The 18,236-nt window shown below is 50.2% G+C and overlaps 1 protein-coding gene across 1 annotated transcript; it reads left to right on the plus strand.

Annotated features, from left to right (window-relative positions):
• Positions 1–15,855: 15,855 nt before the first annotated feature.
• On the plus strand, positions 15,856–17,797 carry LOC116969184 (zinc finger protein 418-like). Its single transcript, XM_033016100.1, has 3 exons — positions 15,856–16,839; positions 17,008–17,111; positions 17,616–17,797. Exons 1-3 carry the CDS (start codon positions 15,908–15,910, stop codon positions 17,795–17,797), a joined length of 1,218 nt encoding a protein of 405 aa, XP_032871991.1. The 5' UTR covers positions 15,856–15,907.
• The last annotated feature ends 439 nt before the right edge of the window (positions 17,798–18,236 follow it).

Raw genomic sequence — 18,236 nt, forward strand, 5'->3', positions numbered from 1 at the left:
AAAGGATGCTTAGAGATAATATATATATATGCATCTGGATAAACAGGGTCTGATTAGGAACAGTCAACATGGATTTGTGCCTGGAAGGTCATGTTTGACTAATCTTCTTGAATTTTTTGAAGAGGTTACTCGGGAAATTGATGAGGGTAAAGCAGTGGCTGTTGTATATATGGACTTCAGTAAGGCCTTTGACAAGATTCCTCACGGAAGGTTGGTTAAGAAGGTTCAATTGTTGGGTATTAATGGTGGAGTAGCAAGATGGATTCAACAGTGGCTTAATGGGAGATGCCAAAGAGTAATGGTCGATGGTTGTTTGTCAGGTTGGAGGCCAGTGACTAGTGGGGTGCCACAGGGATCTGTGTTGGGTCCACTGTTGTTTGTCATGTACATCAATGATCTGGATGATGGTTTGGTAAATTGGATTAGTAAGTATGCAGATGATACTAAGATAGGTGGGGTTGTGGATAATGAAGTAGATTTTCAAAGTCTACAGAGAGATTTATGCCAGTTGGAAGAGTAGAGAAGAGAATAGGACGTACATGGTAAATGGTAGGGAATTGAAGAATGCAGGTGAACAGAGGGATCTGGGAATAACTGTGCACAGTTCCCTGAAAGTGTAATCTCATGTAGATAGGGTGGTAAAGAAAGCTTTTGGTGTGCTGGCCTTTATAAATCAGAGCATTTAGTATAGAAGTTGGGATGTAATGTTAAAATTGTACAAGGCATTGGTGAGGCCAATTCTGGAGTATGGGGTACAATTTTGGTCGCCTAATTATAGGAAGGATGTCAACAAAATAGAGAGAGTACAGAGGAGATTTACTAGAATGTTGCCTGGGTTTCAGCAACTAAGTTACAGAGAAAGATTGAACAAGTTGGGGCTTTATTCTTTGGAGCGCAGAAGGTTAAGGGGGGACTTGATAGAGGTCTTTAGAATGATGAGAGGGGTAGACAGAGTTGACGTGGATAAGCTTTTCCCACTGAGTTTAGGGAAGATTCAAACAAGGGGACATGACTTGAGAATTAAAGGACAGAAGTTTAGGGGTAACATGAGGGGGAACTTCTTTACTCAGAGAGTGGTGGCTGTGTGGAATGAGCTTCCAGTGAAGGTGGTGGAGGCAGGTTCGTTTTTATCATTTAAAAATAAAGTGGATAGTTATATGGACGGGAAAGGAATGGAGGGTTATGGTCTGAGCGCAGGTATATGGGACTAGGGGAGAATACGTGTTCGGCACGGACTAGAAGGGTCGAGATGGCCTGTTTCCGTGCTGTAATTGTTATATGGTTATAAGGTTATATGGTTTTTCAGGATGACCTGCACCTTGCGCCTCATACGCCTCTCAAGCACATCCATCCCAGAGTCCACCCTCCCCTCCAGCACTGAGCTAGCTCGTTTAACCAGTTTGTCCAGCGTCCTGTTGTTTTTTACACTAATGCTGCAGCCCAGCAGACAACAGCGTAGAAAATAACACTTGCAACCACAGTGTTGTAAAACATGTGCAGCATATCATTGCGCATAGTGAAGGATTTGAGCCTTCTGAGGAAAACGAGTCTGCTCTGGCCTTTTTTGTCAGAGTTGACAGACCAGTCCAGTTTGTTATCCAGGTACACTCCAAGGTATTTATATGTCTGCACCACCTCAATGTCAGCCGCTGCAGCGTTGACCGGCTGAAGGGGGAGCTTGGACCTGCCAAAGTTAACCACCATCTCTTTAGTCTTAGTTGTGTTCAGGACGAGACAGTTCTCTTTACTCCAGGCACAGAAGACACTGGTCAAGTTCCTGTATTCCTCCTCAGGCCCGTTCTTACACATGTCACAATCGCTGTGTCATCTGAATATTTTACTTCGGAGTCACGTGAGTGACTACGTGAAGAACCCGCCAGGACGCATGCGTGTTTATCGCTACAAGCATTGCGAAACGACAGGCGGGGTGGAACGACGTTCCCCCGCAGCAGCAAGTCTAAAAGCTGGGACCGACAGGTAAGTGGTTACTCTGCAGTCATTATTGTTCCCATACTGTTTCACAGCTGGGGAAAAGATGGACAAATCCAAAAAGTCAACCAGAGCTGCGACAAATCTGGCGGGGGAGGACCGCGGAGTTGCGGGCAGCCAGCAGCGGCCTGTGGCACAGGAATCACCCGTAATGGGATCAGCTGTGCCCGACTTAGCCCCCGCACCGGCCAGATCAACACCGCGGCCGGGCGGGAAGGCAAAAAGAAAAAGAAACAGAGCCGTTGACTCAGATGAGTCTGACTTTGAGGAGCCGCGAGCGGCCAGCGACCGTGCGCGCTGGATGGAGCGGCTCATGGAGCAAATGCTCCAACGTGACAGACTCCGGGATATGTAGTCTAGTCACCGTGGGTCATATATAACACCCATAGCAGCACCTTACGTAGGGCTGCACAGTGGATCTCCCTCGTCAGAGGGGAGTACTGGGGGATCAATTCTGGGCTGACCCCGAAGAGGGGTTTGCTGAACAAACTAAAAGTGTGCAGGAAGGGGAAAAATCTACTGGACATGGTGTCCAACTACATACAGCCGGATGAGACTGGACGAAACCTAGAACAGAAACTAGCTGCCAGCATTGATGTCCTGTCATTCAAGCAACTACAGGAACAGGCTGTGATGGACACCACTGCCAAATATCTGGCACCAGGAAATTGCGTATCCCTGAATGTTCCAGTCGTGAATAATTGTATCTGGAAACACGTCGGAGCAGCAGTTAGAAGCATGGATGTCAAGCTCCAGAGAATACTAAAACTACTAACAGCAGGGTTCACAGCATTCACTCGCACAGTGGATGGGAAGGAAATGTCGCAAGAACAACAGGATGCACTGGCACTATTCTGCAATACGCAGTATGAAATCAATAGTATCAGTAGAGTGCCATCTGACCTGCCTTAAATCCAAAATTTGCAGGCCTGTGCAAACCTGGAGACACAAAGCCACCAATATTATTATTTGGTGGAAACCTGTCCAAGCAGGTTAAGGAGCTCGATGAGGAGGCAAAAACCCTGGGGCTCATAAAGGCGACAACAGCAAGGACCTCCCACAGCCACAGACAGCACCCTTACGCACCCACCAGCAGAACAGGAGAAGCTGGTGAAAGCTCAAAGGCCGGGCGTACAGGACAGCAGTCTTTTTTAGGCCATGGCCCAGACCGGCCTTCGTGGAAAATGCGCAAACCTCAAACCCAAACCCAAACCCGGACACCGGCGCGTCAACCTCCTCGAAGACCACAGAGGAAGAAGTAAACTTTCCACTGGTAACCATGGAGGTAGGTGAGTCTGGTCCCTTGCAAATTATAGGAAGTGTGGATAATACACATATCGGTGGGAGATTACACTTCTTTTGGGGGGCATGGAGTGCATTGACAACAGACACTTATATCCTAAACAGTATCCAGGGATATACCATTGAATTTGTACACAAAAATAGCCCCCCAGTTCAGCATGTACCGAACCGAACTTCGTACTTTTACGAAAAGAAAAATTAGAAGCACATGCTGAACTGGTGAGACTTCACGCAAAGGGGGTAATTGAAAAAACCCAACACGATTCTCTGGAATTTGTGTCTAATATCTTTACCAAAAACAAAAAAGATGGTGGTTGTCATAGATTTGACCAACTAGAATACATATGTGCAATATATTCATTTTAAAATGGAAACCTTTGTTACTGCCAAACAAGGCTACTTCATGGCTAGCATCGACTTAAAAGATGCTTACTATTCAGTGCCTATACGGACTGACCACAGACGTTATTTAAAATTCAATTGGATGGGGCAGCACTGGCAGTATAGAGCTCTATCAAATGGTTAACATCAGCCCCCAGGCTGTTTACAAAAATCTTGAAATCAGCCCTAGCGTTTCTTCGGAAACAAAAACATATGATCATGGCCTATCTAGATGACATATTGATTGTGGGCAAAACTTTGGAATTAGTCAAACTAGCTGTATCAGCCACCAAACAATTGTTTGAGAAACTGGGGTTTATCATCCATCCAGTTAAATCTAAACTAACGCCTTCCACCATAATGGATTATTTGGGGTTCACTATTGACTCAGTTCACATGTCGGTGACTTTACCAAAGGACAAGGCTACAGTCTTAACTGAGGCCTGCAACAACCTCATTGACATCAGTGAACCATCTATCAGATTGGTAGCAAGGGTGATTGACAAAATAGTGGCTGCTTTTCCAGCCACACAATTTGGACCTTTGTATTATTAAAATTTACAAAGGGCAAAAATACAAGCACTCAAAATTAATGCTGGTCATTTCGACAGACCAATGAAGCTACCAATCAAAGCAATTATGGAATTAAAATGGTGGAGGGATAACATTCGGCATTGTTCCAGCCCTATTATTATCAGTAACCCCTCAGTGGTGCTACAAACTGATGCCAATGCGCTTGGTTGGGGTGCAACCAATTCCATCTCCAGCTGTGGAGGTAGATGGAATGCACAGGAGGCATCATTACTACAGACACTTGGCATAAACTACCTGGAAATGTTGGGTGCGTTCTATGGCCTAAAGTCATACTGTTCTGGAATATATCACCAGCATGTTAAACTACAGATTGACAATACCACCATGGTGGCATATATTAACCATATGGGTGGAATCAAATCGACATCATGTGACAATCTGGCTAATACAATTTGGCAATGGTGCATCCAGAGAAATATTTGGATATCAGCTATTTACCTACCAGGTAACCTAAATTCAGTGGCAGTCCCAGGTCACGCAAATTCAATGAAAACATCGAATGGATGTTGGATATAAAAGTATTTGCTGAAATTGTAGCGCGGTATGGAACACCAGATATCGATCTATTTGCATCTAGACTCAATCACCAGTTACCAAACTATGTTTCTTAGGAACCAGACCCCGGGGCATCAGCGATAGATGCTTTTTCGCTGCATTGGGGGAAATTGTTTTTCTATGCATTCCCTCCTTTCTGCCTCATCAGTCGGGTATTACGCAAAATACAACAAGACTCGGCGTCTGGTATTTTGGTAGTGCCCGATTGGCCTACTCAACCATGGTTCCCTGTGATACTCGACATGGTCTTAGAACCATGTATCACCATTCTGAAACGACCAGATTTGTTGGTTTATCCCGTAACTGGGGATAGCCATCCATGTCATAAAACAACAAACTTATTAATTTGTAGAGTCTAAAGAAACCTCTACTGGAACTAAGATTGACGGACCGAACATTGAACATTATCTCAGCGGCTCACAAGCAGTCCAGCAAAAAATAATATCTGGTATACATCAGGAAATGGGAGATATATTGTCACAGAAACAACATCACTTACAGCTCGATGAACATAACGTCTGTTCTGGAATTCCTGGCAGGCCTCCATTATGATGAGGGGCTCAGTTACAGTGCCATTAACTGCGCCAGAAGTGCCCTTTCAGCATATCTATGGCGAGGATCAGAGCGTCATTCTGTTGGGACTCATTGAATTTGTCTGGTAACCAAACTTATGAGGGGCATTTTTAATATCAATCCCCCCAGAACCAGGTACTCTCAAATATGGGATGCGAGTATTGTCCTAACGTTGCTAAGGAACTGGTCTCCAGCAACAGCTCTATCCCTGCAAAAACTGACGCATAAAATAGTCATGCTGTTGGCTTTGGTCACAGCACAAAGGGTACAGTCTTTACATAAGTTAAGGTTGGACAATATGACTTCTTCAACAAGAAATATAACTTTTCATATTCACGAATTAGTCAAACAGAACAGACCGGGATCATCAGGCCACAACATAGAATTTAGGGCCTACCCTATAGATGATCGTCTCTGTATAATAAGACATTTATTGTTATATATGGAGAACACCAAAAACATCAGAGGCAATGAGATGGCACTACTAATCTGCCACAAGCAACCCCACAAAAAAGTGTCGGTTCAAACTATTTCCAGATGGCTGAAACAGGTTTTAACAACAGCTGGAGTGGATACTAACATATTCAAATCTCATTACACCAGGGCTGCAGCTACATCGGCAGCTATGGAGTTGGACGTACCGATGGACCAAATCTTGGAGACAGCAGGATGGTCAAGGGAAAAAACGTTCCAACAATTCTACCATAGATTAAAGTGGTTAAACCTGGAATTTTGCAGAATCAATTTTAAGTTCTGTAATATGATTTCACCCCATAAAATAGGGGCTATAATTTGTTGTTAATAAATTTATCATGGATTTCAATGTCGGATTCACGTTTAAACATGTTAACACAATTCCTCCCTTAGTCAATTAAGGCAGATGTGATGCATGGACTCGTTTCCACGGCATGAAATCACAGAGCTTTGAAATCTTCACGTAGTCACTTACGTGACTCCGAAGTAAAATAGTAAGATTAAACGAGAATTTACCAGTTCGAAGTTTGATCATTATTTTATGAGGAGTAACGTTGAGGGATTACGTGCCCTCCGCTCCCACCCTTGATCATAAAGTTCAACTGGTATCCTCTTCTCTAATCTTACTATGTTCAGTCATTACTGTTATCTGTGATTTCACACCGCTGCTGTGAAGAATGACACGCATGCGTCTTGGCGGGTTCTTCACGTAATCCCTCAACGTTACTCCTCATAAAATAATGATCAAACTTCGAACTGGTAAATTCTCGTTTAATCTTACTATTTCTGTACGTAGAATGTGTCAGACTTATAATTAAAGTTTGCAGTATACAGGGTGAAGAGGAACGGGGCCAGAACCTGTTGCCCCTTAAACTGTGGCCCATAGTTCTTGTAGGTGGTTATGCATGCAACCAAATATGTAGCTACCTCATTACAATTTGACACTCCCACCTTAGGTAGTATAACTGTAGTATCTGCATGTACCCTCCACCTCTTGGTTCCAGTACGTGTGTAGACCAGTTGTGGTCAGTGCTGGGACGTGTGGATGTAGTGTCTTAATAAAGACTTAGTGAAGGACTAAGGACCACGCCAAAAACACCTTTACATGGTGTCAGAAGCGTTTAATCTGCGCCTCTCGTATATCGGGTTTTATTTTGCTTTTTGAGTGTGTGTGTAGTGATGGCTTCGTCTTGTCGCAAGCCTTCCCCGTTAGTCTTTGACGCCGACATCGCAGAGCGATGGGACACGTTCGTCATGGCCTACACCCATTATGTGAATATTGCACACCGTAATGACCCTGCTGCTGTCAAAGCATCGCTGCTATTGAACCTTGCTGGGCCTGATGCCATGAGGCGGGCTAAGTCGTTTGTGTACAGTCCAGCGGTCCTGTGCGAAGATGACCAGATTGCTGAGCCAGCCGAGTCTCCTGACGACCCGGTGTGTCTGTTGAGGAAGTTTACTGAAATTTGTGACCTTCCCTCGAACCGCATTTTGGAGCGGGCTCGGTTTTTTTCTCGCAAGCAACAGCCTGAGGAACCTGTGGAATGTTTCATTGCCGACCTCCGCTATCTAGCTCAGCGCTGTCGTTTTGGTGAGTTGTGTGACCAGCTCACGCGGGACATGTTAGTTACTGGCATGTTAGACCAGAAGTTGCGGGCTGATTTATTACGGAGGCCTGACCTCACGTTGAACGAAGCTGTGCATACTTGTCGCATTGCTGAGGTTGTTACTCCGTTTCGTGGGGAGAGAGGATCTGGGAACCGTGCCGTTAGCGTGGCTGCTCTGTCTGTGCCGCGGCGGCCACCGAACAGTTTTAAACCACAGCCTCGCCCAGCTCCTGCCCCTCGCCCTCAGAGTGCCAGGAAGTGCCCCAATTGTGGGTATGGACATTTGCCACAGTCTCTGTGCCCTGCTTATGGAAAAGCCTGCAACTATTGCAGAAAACAGAACCACTTTGCGGCGGCCTGTCGTTCCCATGGGAACGTCGCTCAGCCTCCTCGCCAGGTGTTAAACAATCTTCAGAGGATTGAAAGTGTCCTTGATTCTCAGTACATTGAGGAGTCAGCCCCCGAGTCAGACTCCAGCATCTCTATGGGGGATGCCAGTGTTTACGCTCTGCTGCACAACCAGACTCGACTCCCCGACCCATCGGTGCTTGTTACTGTTAATGACAAGACATTCTCTGCGAAATTGGACACTGGTGCCAAGGTCAGCGTAATATCAACATCACTCTTCCACCAGATAAGGTCTAATGAAAGTTTGACTGCAGACCGCTCTGTCCTCCGAGCGTACGGAGGGGAGGAGTTGACACCTGTGGGGAGGGTAACTTTCCACTGCAAGCTACAGAAGACATCTCGTGACCTGTCTTTTTTTGTGTTGGATTGTGATTGTGTGCCTCTGCTGAGCAATCAAGCATGCCAGGATCTGTGTCTGGTTGCTTTCGACAGCACAGTCCATGAGGTGAGGGTGGTGCTGGACCCTGTCTCTGAATACCCTGACCTCTTCGATGATCAGCTCGGTAAGCTGCCGCTTGTATATAAAATTACTACTGATTCCTCCATAACTCCTGTGTGCCGTCCGCCTCATAGGGTCTCTTTCGCGATGAAAGACAAAGTTAAAGCGATGCTGGACAGAATGGTAAACTTGGGGGTGCTAGAAGCTATCAGTAAGCCCACTAGCTGGGTGCCTACGATGGTTGCCACTATAACAAAAGGGAAGAATGAAATACGGGTCTGCATCAACCCGAAGGACTTGAACACTGCCATTAACGGGAATAGTCCCCGAGGATTGGCGTACTGCGCATGTTGTTCCATTGTTTAAAAAGGGTTCTAAGAGTAAACCTAGCAATTATAGACCTGTTAGTTTGACTTCAGTGGTGGGCAAATTAATGGAAAAGATACTTAAAGATAATATATATAAGCATCTGGATAATCAGGGTCTGATTAGGAACAGTCAACATGGATTTGTGCCTGGAAGGTCATGTTTGACTAATCTTCTTGAATTTTTTGAAGAGGTTACTAGGGAAATTGACGAGGGTAAAGCAGTGGATGTTGTCTATATGGACTTTAGTAAGGCCTTTGACAAGGTTCCTCATGGAAGGTTGGTTAAGAAGGTTAAACTGTTGGGTATAAATGCAGGAATAGCAAGATGGATTCAGCAGTGGCTGAATGGGAGAAGCCAGAGGGTAATGGTGGATGGCTGTTTGTCGGGTTGGAGGCAGGTGACTAGTGGGGTGCCTCAGGGATCTGTGTTGGGTCCTTTGTTGTTTGTCATGTACATCAATGATCTGGATGAAGGGGTGGTAAATTGGATTAGTAAGTATGCAGATGATACCAAGATAGGGGGTGTTGTGGATAATGAAGAGGATTTCCAAAGTCTACAGAGTGATTTAGGCCATTTGGAAAAATGGGCTGAAAGATGGCAGATGGAGTTTAATGCTGATAAATGTGAGGTGTTACACCTTGGCAGGACAAATCAAAATAGGACGTACATGATAAATGGTAGGGAATTGAAGAATACAGTTGAACAGAGGGATCTGGGAATAACCGTGCATAGTTCCTTGAAGGTGGAATCTCATATAGATAGGGTGGTAAAGAAAGCTTTTGGTATGCTAGCCTTTATAAATCAGAGCATTGAGTATAGAAGCTGGGATGTAATGTTAAAATTGTACAAGGCATTGGTGAGACCAAATCTGGAGTATGGTGTACAATTTTGGTCGCCCAATTATAGGAAGGATATCAACAAAATAGAGAGAGTACAGAGGAGATTTACTAGAATGTTGCCTGGGTTTCAACAACTAAGTTACAGAGATAGGTTGAATAAGTTAGGTCTTTATTCTCTGGAGCGCAGAAGGTTAAGGGGGGACTTGATAGAGGTCTTTAAAATGATGAGAGGGATAGACAGAGTTGATGTGATCAAGCTTTTCCCTTTGAGAATAGGGAAGATTCAAACCAGAGGACATGACTTCAGAATTAAGGGACAGAAGTTTAGGGGTAACATGAGGGGGAACTTCTTTACTCAGAGAGTGGTAGCGGTGTGGAATGAGCTTCCAGTGGAAGTGGTGGCGGCAGGTTCGTTGGTATCATTTAAGAATAAATTGGATAGGCATATGGATGAGAAGGGAATGGAGGGTTATGGTATGAGTGCAGGCAGGTGGGACTAAGGGGAAAAAAAATTTGTTCGGCGCGGACTTGTAGGGCCGAGATGGCCTGTTTCCGTGCTGTAATTGTTATATGGTTATATGGTTATATTAAGCGGCCCCACTACCCTATGCGGACTGTTGAGGATGTTGCGGCCCAGGTTGGTCAAGCCACCGTATTATCAGTTCTCGATGCTAGGAGTTCCTTTTGGCAGGTTCCACTGCACAGGGAGTCAACTGACTTGACAGCTTTTGCAACGCCATTTGGGAGGTACAAGTTTTTAAGAATGCCTTTTGGGATAAGCTCGGCGAGCGAAGTCTTCCAGCGCTCCATGGAGCAATTGTTTGCCGGGCTGCCATGTTCCATCATTGTCGATGATATCCTCGTGTATGGTCGGGATGTCACGGAGCACGACCGAAATCTCCGACGGGTCCTCGACCGGGCTCGCCAGATAAACCTCAAGCTGAACCCGTCCAAGTGTAGGTTCCGGTTGTCTGAAGTGTCGTATGTCGGCCACATCTTTACCTCTCGTGGCCTGAAGCCTGACCCAACAAAAACTGCTGCCATCTCCGAGTTCCCTGCACCTGTTGATGTCGCTGGCCTGCAGCGGTTTCTCGGTATGGTAAATTATCTGGGTAAATTTGTTCCGCGTCTAAGTGAGCTCAGTGCGCCGCTGCGCCTCCTGACAAAGAAGGATGTTGCCTGGTCGTGGAGTCCGCAGCACCAACAGTCGTTTGACACTTTGAACAAAATGCTGGTCAGCACTCCGGTTCTCCGGTTCTCCGGTTTTTCGATCTCCGACTACCAATTGTGGTGACCTGCGATGCCTCTCGTTTTGGTCTCGGTGCAGCTATGTGATGGAGATTCTCTGCAGCCTGTCTCGTTTGCCTCTCGTACCATGACGGACACTGAGCAAAGGTATGCCCAAATTGAGAAGGAGCTCCTTGCTGTGGTGTTTGCGTGCTCTAAGTTCCGGGACTTTCTCTTTGGGGTTCGGTTCACGGTGGAAACAGACCACCAGCCGCCGGTTACGATATTAAACAAACCTATTCATGCTGCCCCGGCCCGTCTGCAGCGGATGATGCTACAGCTACAGCGGTTCGATTTCAACATTGTGTATAGGAGGGGTACCGAGATGCATGTTGCCGATGCTCTGTCGAGGGCACCTCGGTCCTCCTGTGCCCAGCGTCCATACGAGCAGGAGGACTTGCACGTTCTGAATATGAATTTTGTTCCTTCAAAGCAGCTGCGGTGCCTGCTCGAGCACACTGCTGCCGACCCTGACTTGCAACGGCTGTCTGCTGTCATTCTGCGCGGGTGGCCCCGCAAGCCTGCCTCTCTGCCTGCTGGCGTGCGCCCCTTCTTCCTGCTTCGGGATGAGCTTGTGGTTCGGGAGGGTATCGTCGTGAAAGGTCACAAGGTGGTGATCCCTGCCTCACTCTATGATGCTTACTACTCTGCTGCTCATTTGGGGGCATCCGGGCGCTGAAGCTTCCGTTGCTCATGCTCAAGGGCAGTACTATTGGCCTGCCATGGCCAAGTATATCAAGGCTCGAGTGGCGGCGTGCTCCGAGTGCAACTCCATGGCCCCTCACCAGCAGCGGCAGCCCCTGTTGCAGCAGCCGGCCCCCGACATGCTCTGGTCTTCACTGGCTGCAGATATTTTTGAGTGGCGTGGGAAGCACTACCTGGTGTTGGTGGACTCATATTCATCCTGGTTTGAAGTGGACCTTCTTCCCACCATCACATCGGAGATGGTCATCGGCAAGCTGCGACGTCATTTTGCTATCTTTGGTTCCCCGGTCAAGCTCCAGACTGACAACGGCCGTCAATTTACTAGCGCCGAATTTGCTGCCTTCGCTACGAAATGGAACTTTACTCACTTTACTAGCAGCCCTGAATTCCCTCAGAGTAACGGACTGGCTGAACGTGCTGTGCGCAGCGCGAAGACGTTGCTAGAGCAGTCTCGCTTGTCAAACTGCGATTTTTATCAGGGACTGTTAAATCTGCGAAACGTGTCTAGAGACGGTGTTTTGGGTTCACCTGCTCAGCGGCTCATGTCCCGTGTCCTCCGGCCGCCATTGCCGATCGCTCAGCAGTCGCTTGTGCCGGTGGTACGCCACCCTGATGCGGTCCACCGCCGTATTTCTCAACGCCACGAAATCCAGCGCCGGTCCCACGACAAGTCTTGCCGCCCCCTACCCCCCCTCACGACGGGTCAGGTTGTCCGTTTGCAGTCACCTATCGGGTTTTCCAAGCTTGCCGCTGTAGTAGGAGTGGCGGACTCACCCCGTTCCTATTTAGTAGACTACGAGGGCATTGTGTACCGTCGCAGTCGCCAACATCTGTTAGCTGTCCGGGAGCCTGCGCCTCCGCTTCCATTCCCGGAGCCTCCCTCTCCGTGGCTCGACTCTCCTCCTCGGATTTTGCCGCCTAGTCCTGTTGTTGTTCGTGCCCCTACCGTGCCTCTAACGGTGCCTCCGAGTTTCGCCTCCCCGGCTGGCACGTCTCCTCCACGTCTTTCCCCTTCTGATTCTTCTCCTTCTTCCTCATCTTCTTCTTATCCGCCTCGGCAGTCGCCATCTAGCAGTCCACCGGTTTCTGGCCAGTCTCCTGTTTTTCTGTCTGATCCGCAGTCCCCACGTTGTTCTCCGCCTCTGCCTTTCTCTTTGGGGGAGGGGAGTGAGGGTGTGGGTGCTGTACGGACCCGCTCAGGTAGAGTTGTCCGGCCCCCTGATCGGTATGGCGACTTTGCTTAATATTGTGCTGTTTGATTAATTGATACTGTTACTATGTTGCAGGCTTGTATAATCACCCTGCTGCTGTTTATTCTACGGGAAAGGATGTAGGTGGTTATGCATGCAACCAAATATGTAGCTACCTCATTACCATTTGACACTCCCACCTTAGGTAGTATAACTGTAGTATCTGCATGCACCCTCCCCCTCTTGGTTCCAGTACGTGCGTAGACCAGTTGTGGTCAGTGCTGGGACGTGTGAATGTAGTGTCTTAATAAAGACTTAGTGAAGGACTAAGGACCACGTCTAAAATACATTTACAGTTCTGGACTCCCCAGGGCTCAAAGTTAGCGGTTGTCTGGGTGCCAATAGCGACCTACAGTGGGATAACATTAGCTACCCTCCAATCCACAGGAACTAATCCTGAATCTAGAGAACATTGGAAAATTATCACCAATGCATCCACGATTTCTAGAGCCACTTCGTTAAGTACCCTGGGATTTAGACCATCAGGCCCTGGGGATTTATCAGCCTTCAGTCCCGTCTGACTACCCGACACCATTACCTGCTTAATGTGAATTGTCTTTAGTTCCTCTATCACCCAGATCCTCTGGCCACTAGTACATCTGGGAGATTGTTTGTGTTTTCCTTAGTAAAGACAGATCCAAAGTACCTGGTCAACTCATCTGCCATTTCCTGTTCTCCATAATAAATTCACATGTTTCTGTCATCAAGGGACCCACATTTGTCTTAACTAAATTGTTCCTCTTCACATACCTAAAGAAGCTTTTACTATCCTCCTTTAAATTCTTGGCAAGCTTACCTTTGTACCTCATCTTTTCTCACCATGTTGCCTTTTTAGTTATTTTCTGTTGCTCTTTAAACGTTCCCCAATCCTCTGGCTTCCCGCTCATCTTTGCTACGTTATACTTCTTCTCTTTTATTTTTATACTGTCCTTGACTTCCCTTGTCAGCCACGGTCACCTCTTACTCCTCTTAGAATCTTTCTTCCTCTTTGGAATGAACGGATCCTGCACCTTCTATATTATTGCCAAAAATACCTGCCATTGTTGTTCACTGTCATCCCTGCTGGGGTATCTTTCCAGTCAACTCTGGCCAGTTCCTCCCTCATGGCTAATACTGACGCTTCCGATTTTCCCTTCTCCGTCTCAAATAAAACTGATCATATTATGGTCACTACCTCCGAATGGCTCATTTACCTCGAGTTCCCTCAGGTTCATTGCACGACACTAAAAATCCAGACTTGCCTTCTCCCTAGTAGGTTCCAATACAAGCTGCTCTAAGATTCCATCTCGGAGGCACACCACAAATTCCTATTTCACTTTTCCTTGCTCAACTATCCGATCCTGCACTTTCTGCCCTGTTAATTCTGGTGTCTTTCTTAACTTTAACTCTTTCCCTTTAACTCCATCTTTGTATCCTTGCAACGCAGCCTTCAACCGACAGGGGGAGCTGCAGCCAGAGGACCAGAGACGCTGCACCGCGGCCTCCCGCCGCCAGGACGGGCAGCGCCAGCGGCCAATGGGAGCAGGTTCCGCTTCTCCCGGCCCCAACGTCACAGAGGACCATGTCCCACCCCCTCCCTTGCGTCCGACCAATCAGAGACGCGTCCCCGCCGCAGGTGACCGCGTCCTATAGGTCACGCATTAGCCCCGCCCCTCTGACAGGCAGCGCCCTCCGCCAATCGGAGCCGCCCATCTCGCCCTAGCAACGGTTGCCAACAAAGATACTTGAGGAGCGAAATCTAGGCCCAGTCACTATCTCCCGGGTGCGAGGCCGCGGTCTGGCCGGAGGACTGGTCCCCTCCCCCCATCCCGCAGGGCCCGCTGCCCGGAAATGACGCACGGCTCCGACCGTTGCCCCGCAGACAGAGGGACGAAGCAGCGGGGCAGCCTCAGCCCGGATATGACGTCTGGGCCAAGATGGAGCCGGCCCGCACTGGACGGTGAGAACAAGGGGGGAGAGAGAGAGAAAGAAAGAAAGAAAGAGGGAGAAAGAGGAGGGTGGAGAGAGAGAGAGGGGAGAGAGAGGGATATCTGAGCGGGGGGCGGCTGAGAGGGGCGAGAGTCTGGGGGTTGGAAAAGGGGTGAAGTGAGTAGCGGGGGAAGCAGGGAGCAAAGGGAGGGGGAGGGATTCAAGGGGGAGTGGGTTTGGTGCCGAGGGGGATGAATGAGGGGGGCAGGGAACTGGGGGAAGGGGTCAAGTGAGTCAAGGAACGGGGTAGGGAGCCTGGTGGGGAGGAGGGGGGAGGGAGCAAAGTGGGGTAAGGAGCAGGAGGTGGCAGGGGTAAGGGGCAGGGGTAAGGGGACAGGGAGGAGGTAACATTGTTTGGGGGTGGGGAGGGTGTTGCAGTTCAGGAAGTCAAATCAGGGCAGGATCTTCACTGTGAATGGAGGGACGCTGGGGGAATGTGTGGAGCCGAGGGATCTAGGAGTGCGGGTACGGGTTGGGCCGAAGGGCCTCTTTCCAACAATGTATGACTGTATGACAAAGTGCTGGAGTAACTCAGCAGGTCAGGCAGAATCTGTGGAGAAGATAGACACAAAGTGCTGGAGTAACTCAGCGGGACAGGCAGCATCTGTGGAGAGAAGGAATGGGTTATGTTTTGAGTCGACAACCTTCTTTGGTTTAGTTTAGAGATGCAGCGCGGAAACAACAGGTCTTTCGGCACTTGGAGTCCGTGCCAACCAGCGATCACCCCATACACTAGCACTATCCGACACACATTAGGGACAATTTAGCAATTTTGCAGAGGCCGATTAATCTACAAACCTGAACGTCTTTGAAATATTGGAGGAAACCGGAGCCCAAGGAATAAACACCTACGCAGGTCAAGGGGATAACGTACAAACTTCGCACAGACAGCACTGGTAGTCAGGATCGAGCCCGGGTCTCTGGCGGTGAGGCAGCAACTGCGCCAGTGTGCTGAGCAGAATTATATATAACGCTTTCCTCCGCCATAAACGCACCCAATATGTTATAGTAATGTCCTGTTTGCCACCATGATGACCCTCTGTGTTCCCCTCCTGCAGGGTTTAGGAGCCGTTGCTGTGGAAGGAGAGACGGGGACATGAGCGGCCATTGAGGGCGGCCAGTGTGCCGGTGAACACCCCATCTGCTCAGTGTGCGGGCTGAGCTTCGATGGAGGACCACATGACGGGGCACAACAAGGAGAAGCGTTATGAGTGCGACGTCTGTGGCAAGGCATGGCAGAGCCCGAGCATGCTGGAGGCCCACCGGCGGGTACACACAGGAGAACGCCCCTTCAACTGCTCGGAGTGCGGCAAGAACTTCACCCGCTACAGCAGCCTGCTGCGGCACAACCGCGTGCACTCAGGCGAGAGTCCATACACCTGCATTGACTGTGGCAAGAGCTTCTCCCAATCCAGCATCCTGCTGGCGCACCAGTGCACCCACACCGGCGAGCACCCCTACACCTGCGCCCAGTGCGGCAAGGGTTTCACCAACACCACCAAGCTGCTGAGGCACCAGCACACCCACACCGGCGAGCGCCCCTACACCTGTGTCCAGTGCGGCAAGGGCTTCACCAGATCTGACAGCCTGCTGGAGCACCAGCGCACGCACACCGGTGAGCGCCCCTACACCTGTGTCCAGTGCGGCAAGGGCTTCACCAGATCCGACAGCCTGCTGGAGCACCAGCGCACCCACACCGGCGAGCATCCCTACACCTGCACCCAGTGCGGAAAGGGCTTCACCAACACCACCAAGCTGCTGGAGCACCAGCGCACCCACACCAGCGAGCGCCCCTACACCTGTGCCCAGTGCGGCAAGGGCTTCACCTACTCCCACAACCTGCTGGAGCACCAGCGCACCCACACCGGCGAGCGTCCCTACACCTGCGGCCAGTGTGGCAAGAGCTTCACCCACTCCAGCAGCCTGCTGGTGCATAAGCGCACCCACACCGGCGAGCGCCCCTATACCTGCACCCAGTGTGGCAAGAGTTTCACCCACTCTGGCAGCCTGCTGGTGCATCAAGGTACCCACACTGGCGAGCGCCCATATACCTGCGCCCAGTGTGGAAAGGGCTTCACCCTCTCCAGCAGCCTGCTGAAGCACCAGCGCACCCACTCTGGCGAGCGCCCCTATATCTGCGCCCAGTGCGGCAAGGGCTTTACCAACAGCACCAAGCTGCTTGAGCACCAGCGCACCCACACCGGCGAGCACCCCTTCACCTGTGCCCAGTGTCGCAAGAGTTTCACCCTCTCCAGCAGCCTACTGAGGCACCAGCGCACCCACACAGGCGAGCGCCCCTATACCTGTGTCCAGTGCGGCAAGGGCTTCACCAGATCCAGCAGCCTCCTGGAGCACCAGCGCACCCACACCGGCGAGCACCTCTACACCTGCGCCCAGTGCGACAAGGGCTTCACCAACACCACCAAGCTGCTGAGGCACCAGCGTACCCACACCGGCGAGCGTCCCTACACCTGTGCCCAGTGCGGCAAGGGCTTCACCAGATCCGACAGCCTGCTGGAGCACCAGCGCACCCACACCGGCGAGCATCCCTACACCTGTGCCCAGTGCGGCAAGGGCTTCACCAGCACCACCAAGCTGCTGGAGCACGAGCACACCCACACCGGCGAGCGTCCCTACACCTGCGCCCAGTGTGGCAAGAGCTTCACCCACTCCAGCAGCCTGCTGGTGCATGAGCGCATCCACGCCGGCGAGCGTCCCTATACCTGCGCCCAGTGTGGCAAGAGCTTCACCCACTCCGGCGGGCTGCTGGTGCATCAAGGTACCCATACCGGCGAGCGCCCATATACCTGCGTCCAGTGTGGCAAGCGCTTCACCCACTCCAGCAGCCTGTTAAGGCACCAGCGCACCCACACAGGCGAGCGCCCCTACACCTGTGTCCTGTGCGGCAGGGGCTTCACCAGATCCAGTAGCCTCCTGGAGCACCAGCGCACCCACACCGGCGAACGGCCATACACCTGTGCCCAGTGCGGCAAGGGCTTCACCCGCTCCTCCAAGCTGCTGTCCCACCAGCGGGTGCACGCCGGCGACCAGCTCTAAGACTGCCCGTACTGTGGTGAGGCGTTTGACAGCTCGCGGGTGTTTTGGCAGCACCGGCGGGCCCACACCGGCGTGCAGTTGCTCCCACTATGATGAGAGCATGGGGGCTGCAGGAGCACCAGCGGATCCACACCAGAGAGAGACCCTTTGTGTTTCGCTGAATGTGGCAAGTGTTTCACCCGCATGTCCAGTCTGTGGCAGCACCGGCGTACCCACAGCGGTGAGCGTCCCTTCCCCTGCCCGTCCTGTGGTAAGGGCTTCACCCGCCTTGACCACCTGCTGGAACTCTGGCGAGTCCACACCGGCCAGGCCCCTTCACCTGCCCACTGTGTGGCAAGGCCTATGCACGCTCCTCCAGCTTGCTGGCACACCGCCATGTGGCTAGGCGCTGTTTAGGTAAACACAAAATGCTGGAAGGCATGGGTAACGTTTCTTGTCG

The sequence above is a fragment of the Amblyraja radiata genome, unplaced genomic scaffold, assembly GCF_010909765.2.
Source record: "Amblyraja radiata isolate CabotCenter1 unplaced genomic scaffold, sAmbRad1.1.pri S118, whole genome shotgun sequence".
In the NCBI taxonomy this organism is placed as follows: domain Eukaryota; kingdom Metazoa; phylum Chordata; class Chondrichthyes; order Rajiformes; family Rajidae; genus Amblyraja; species Amblyraja radiata.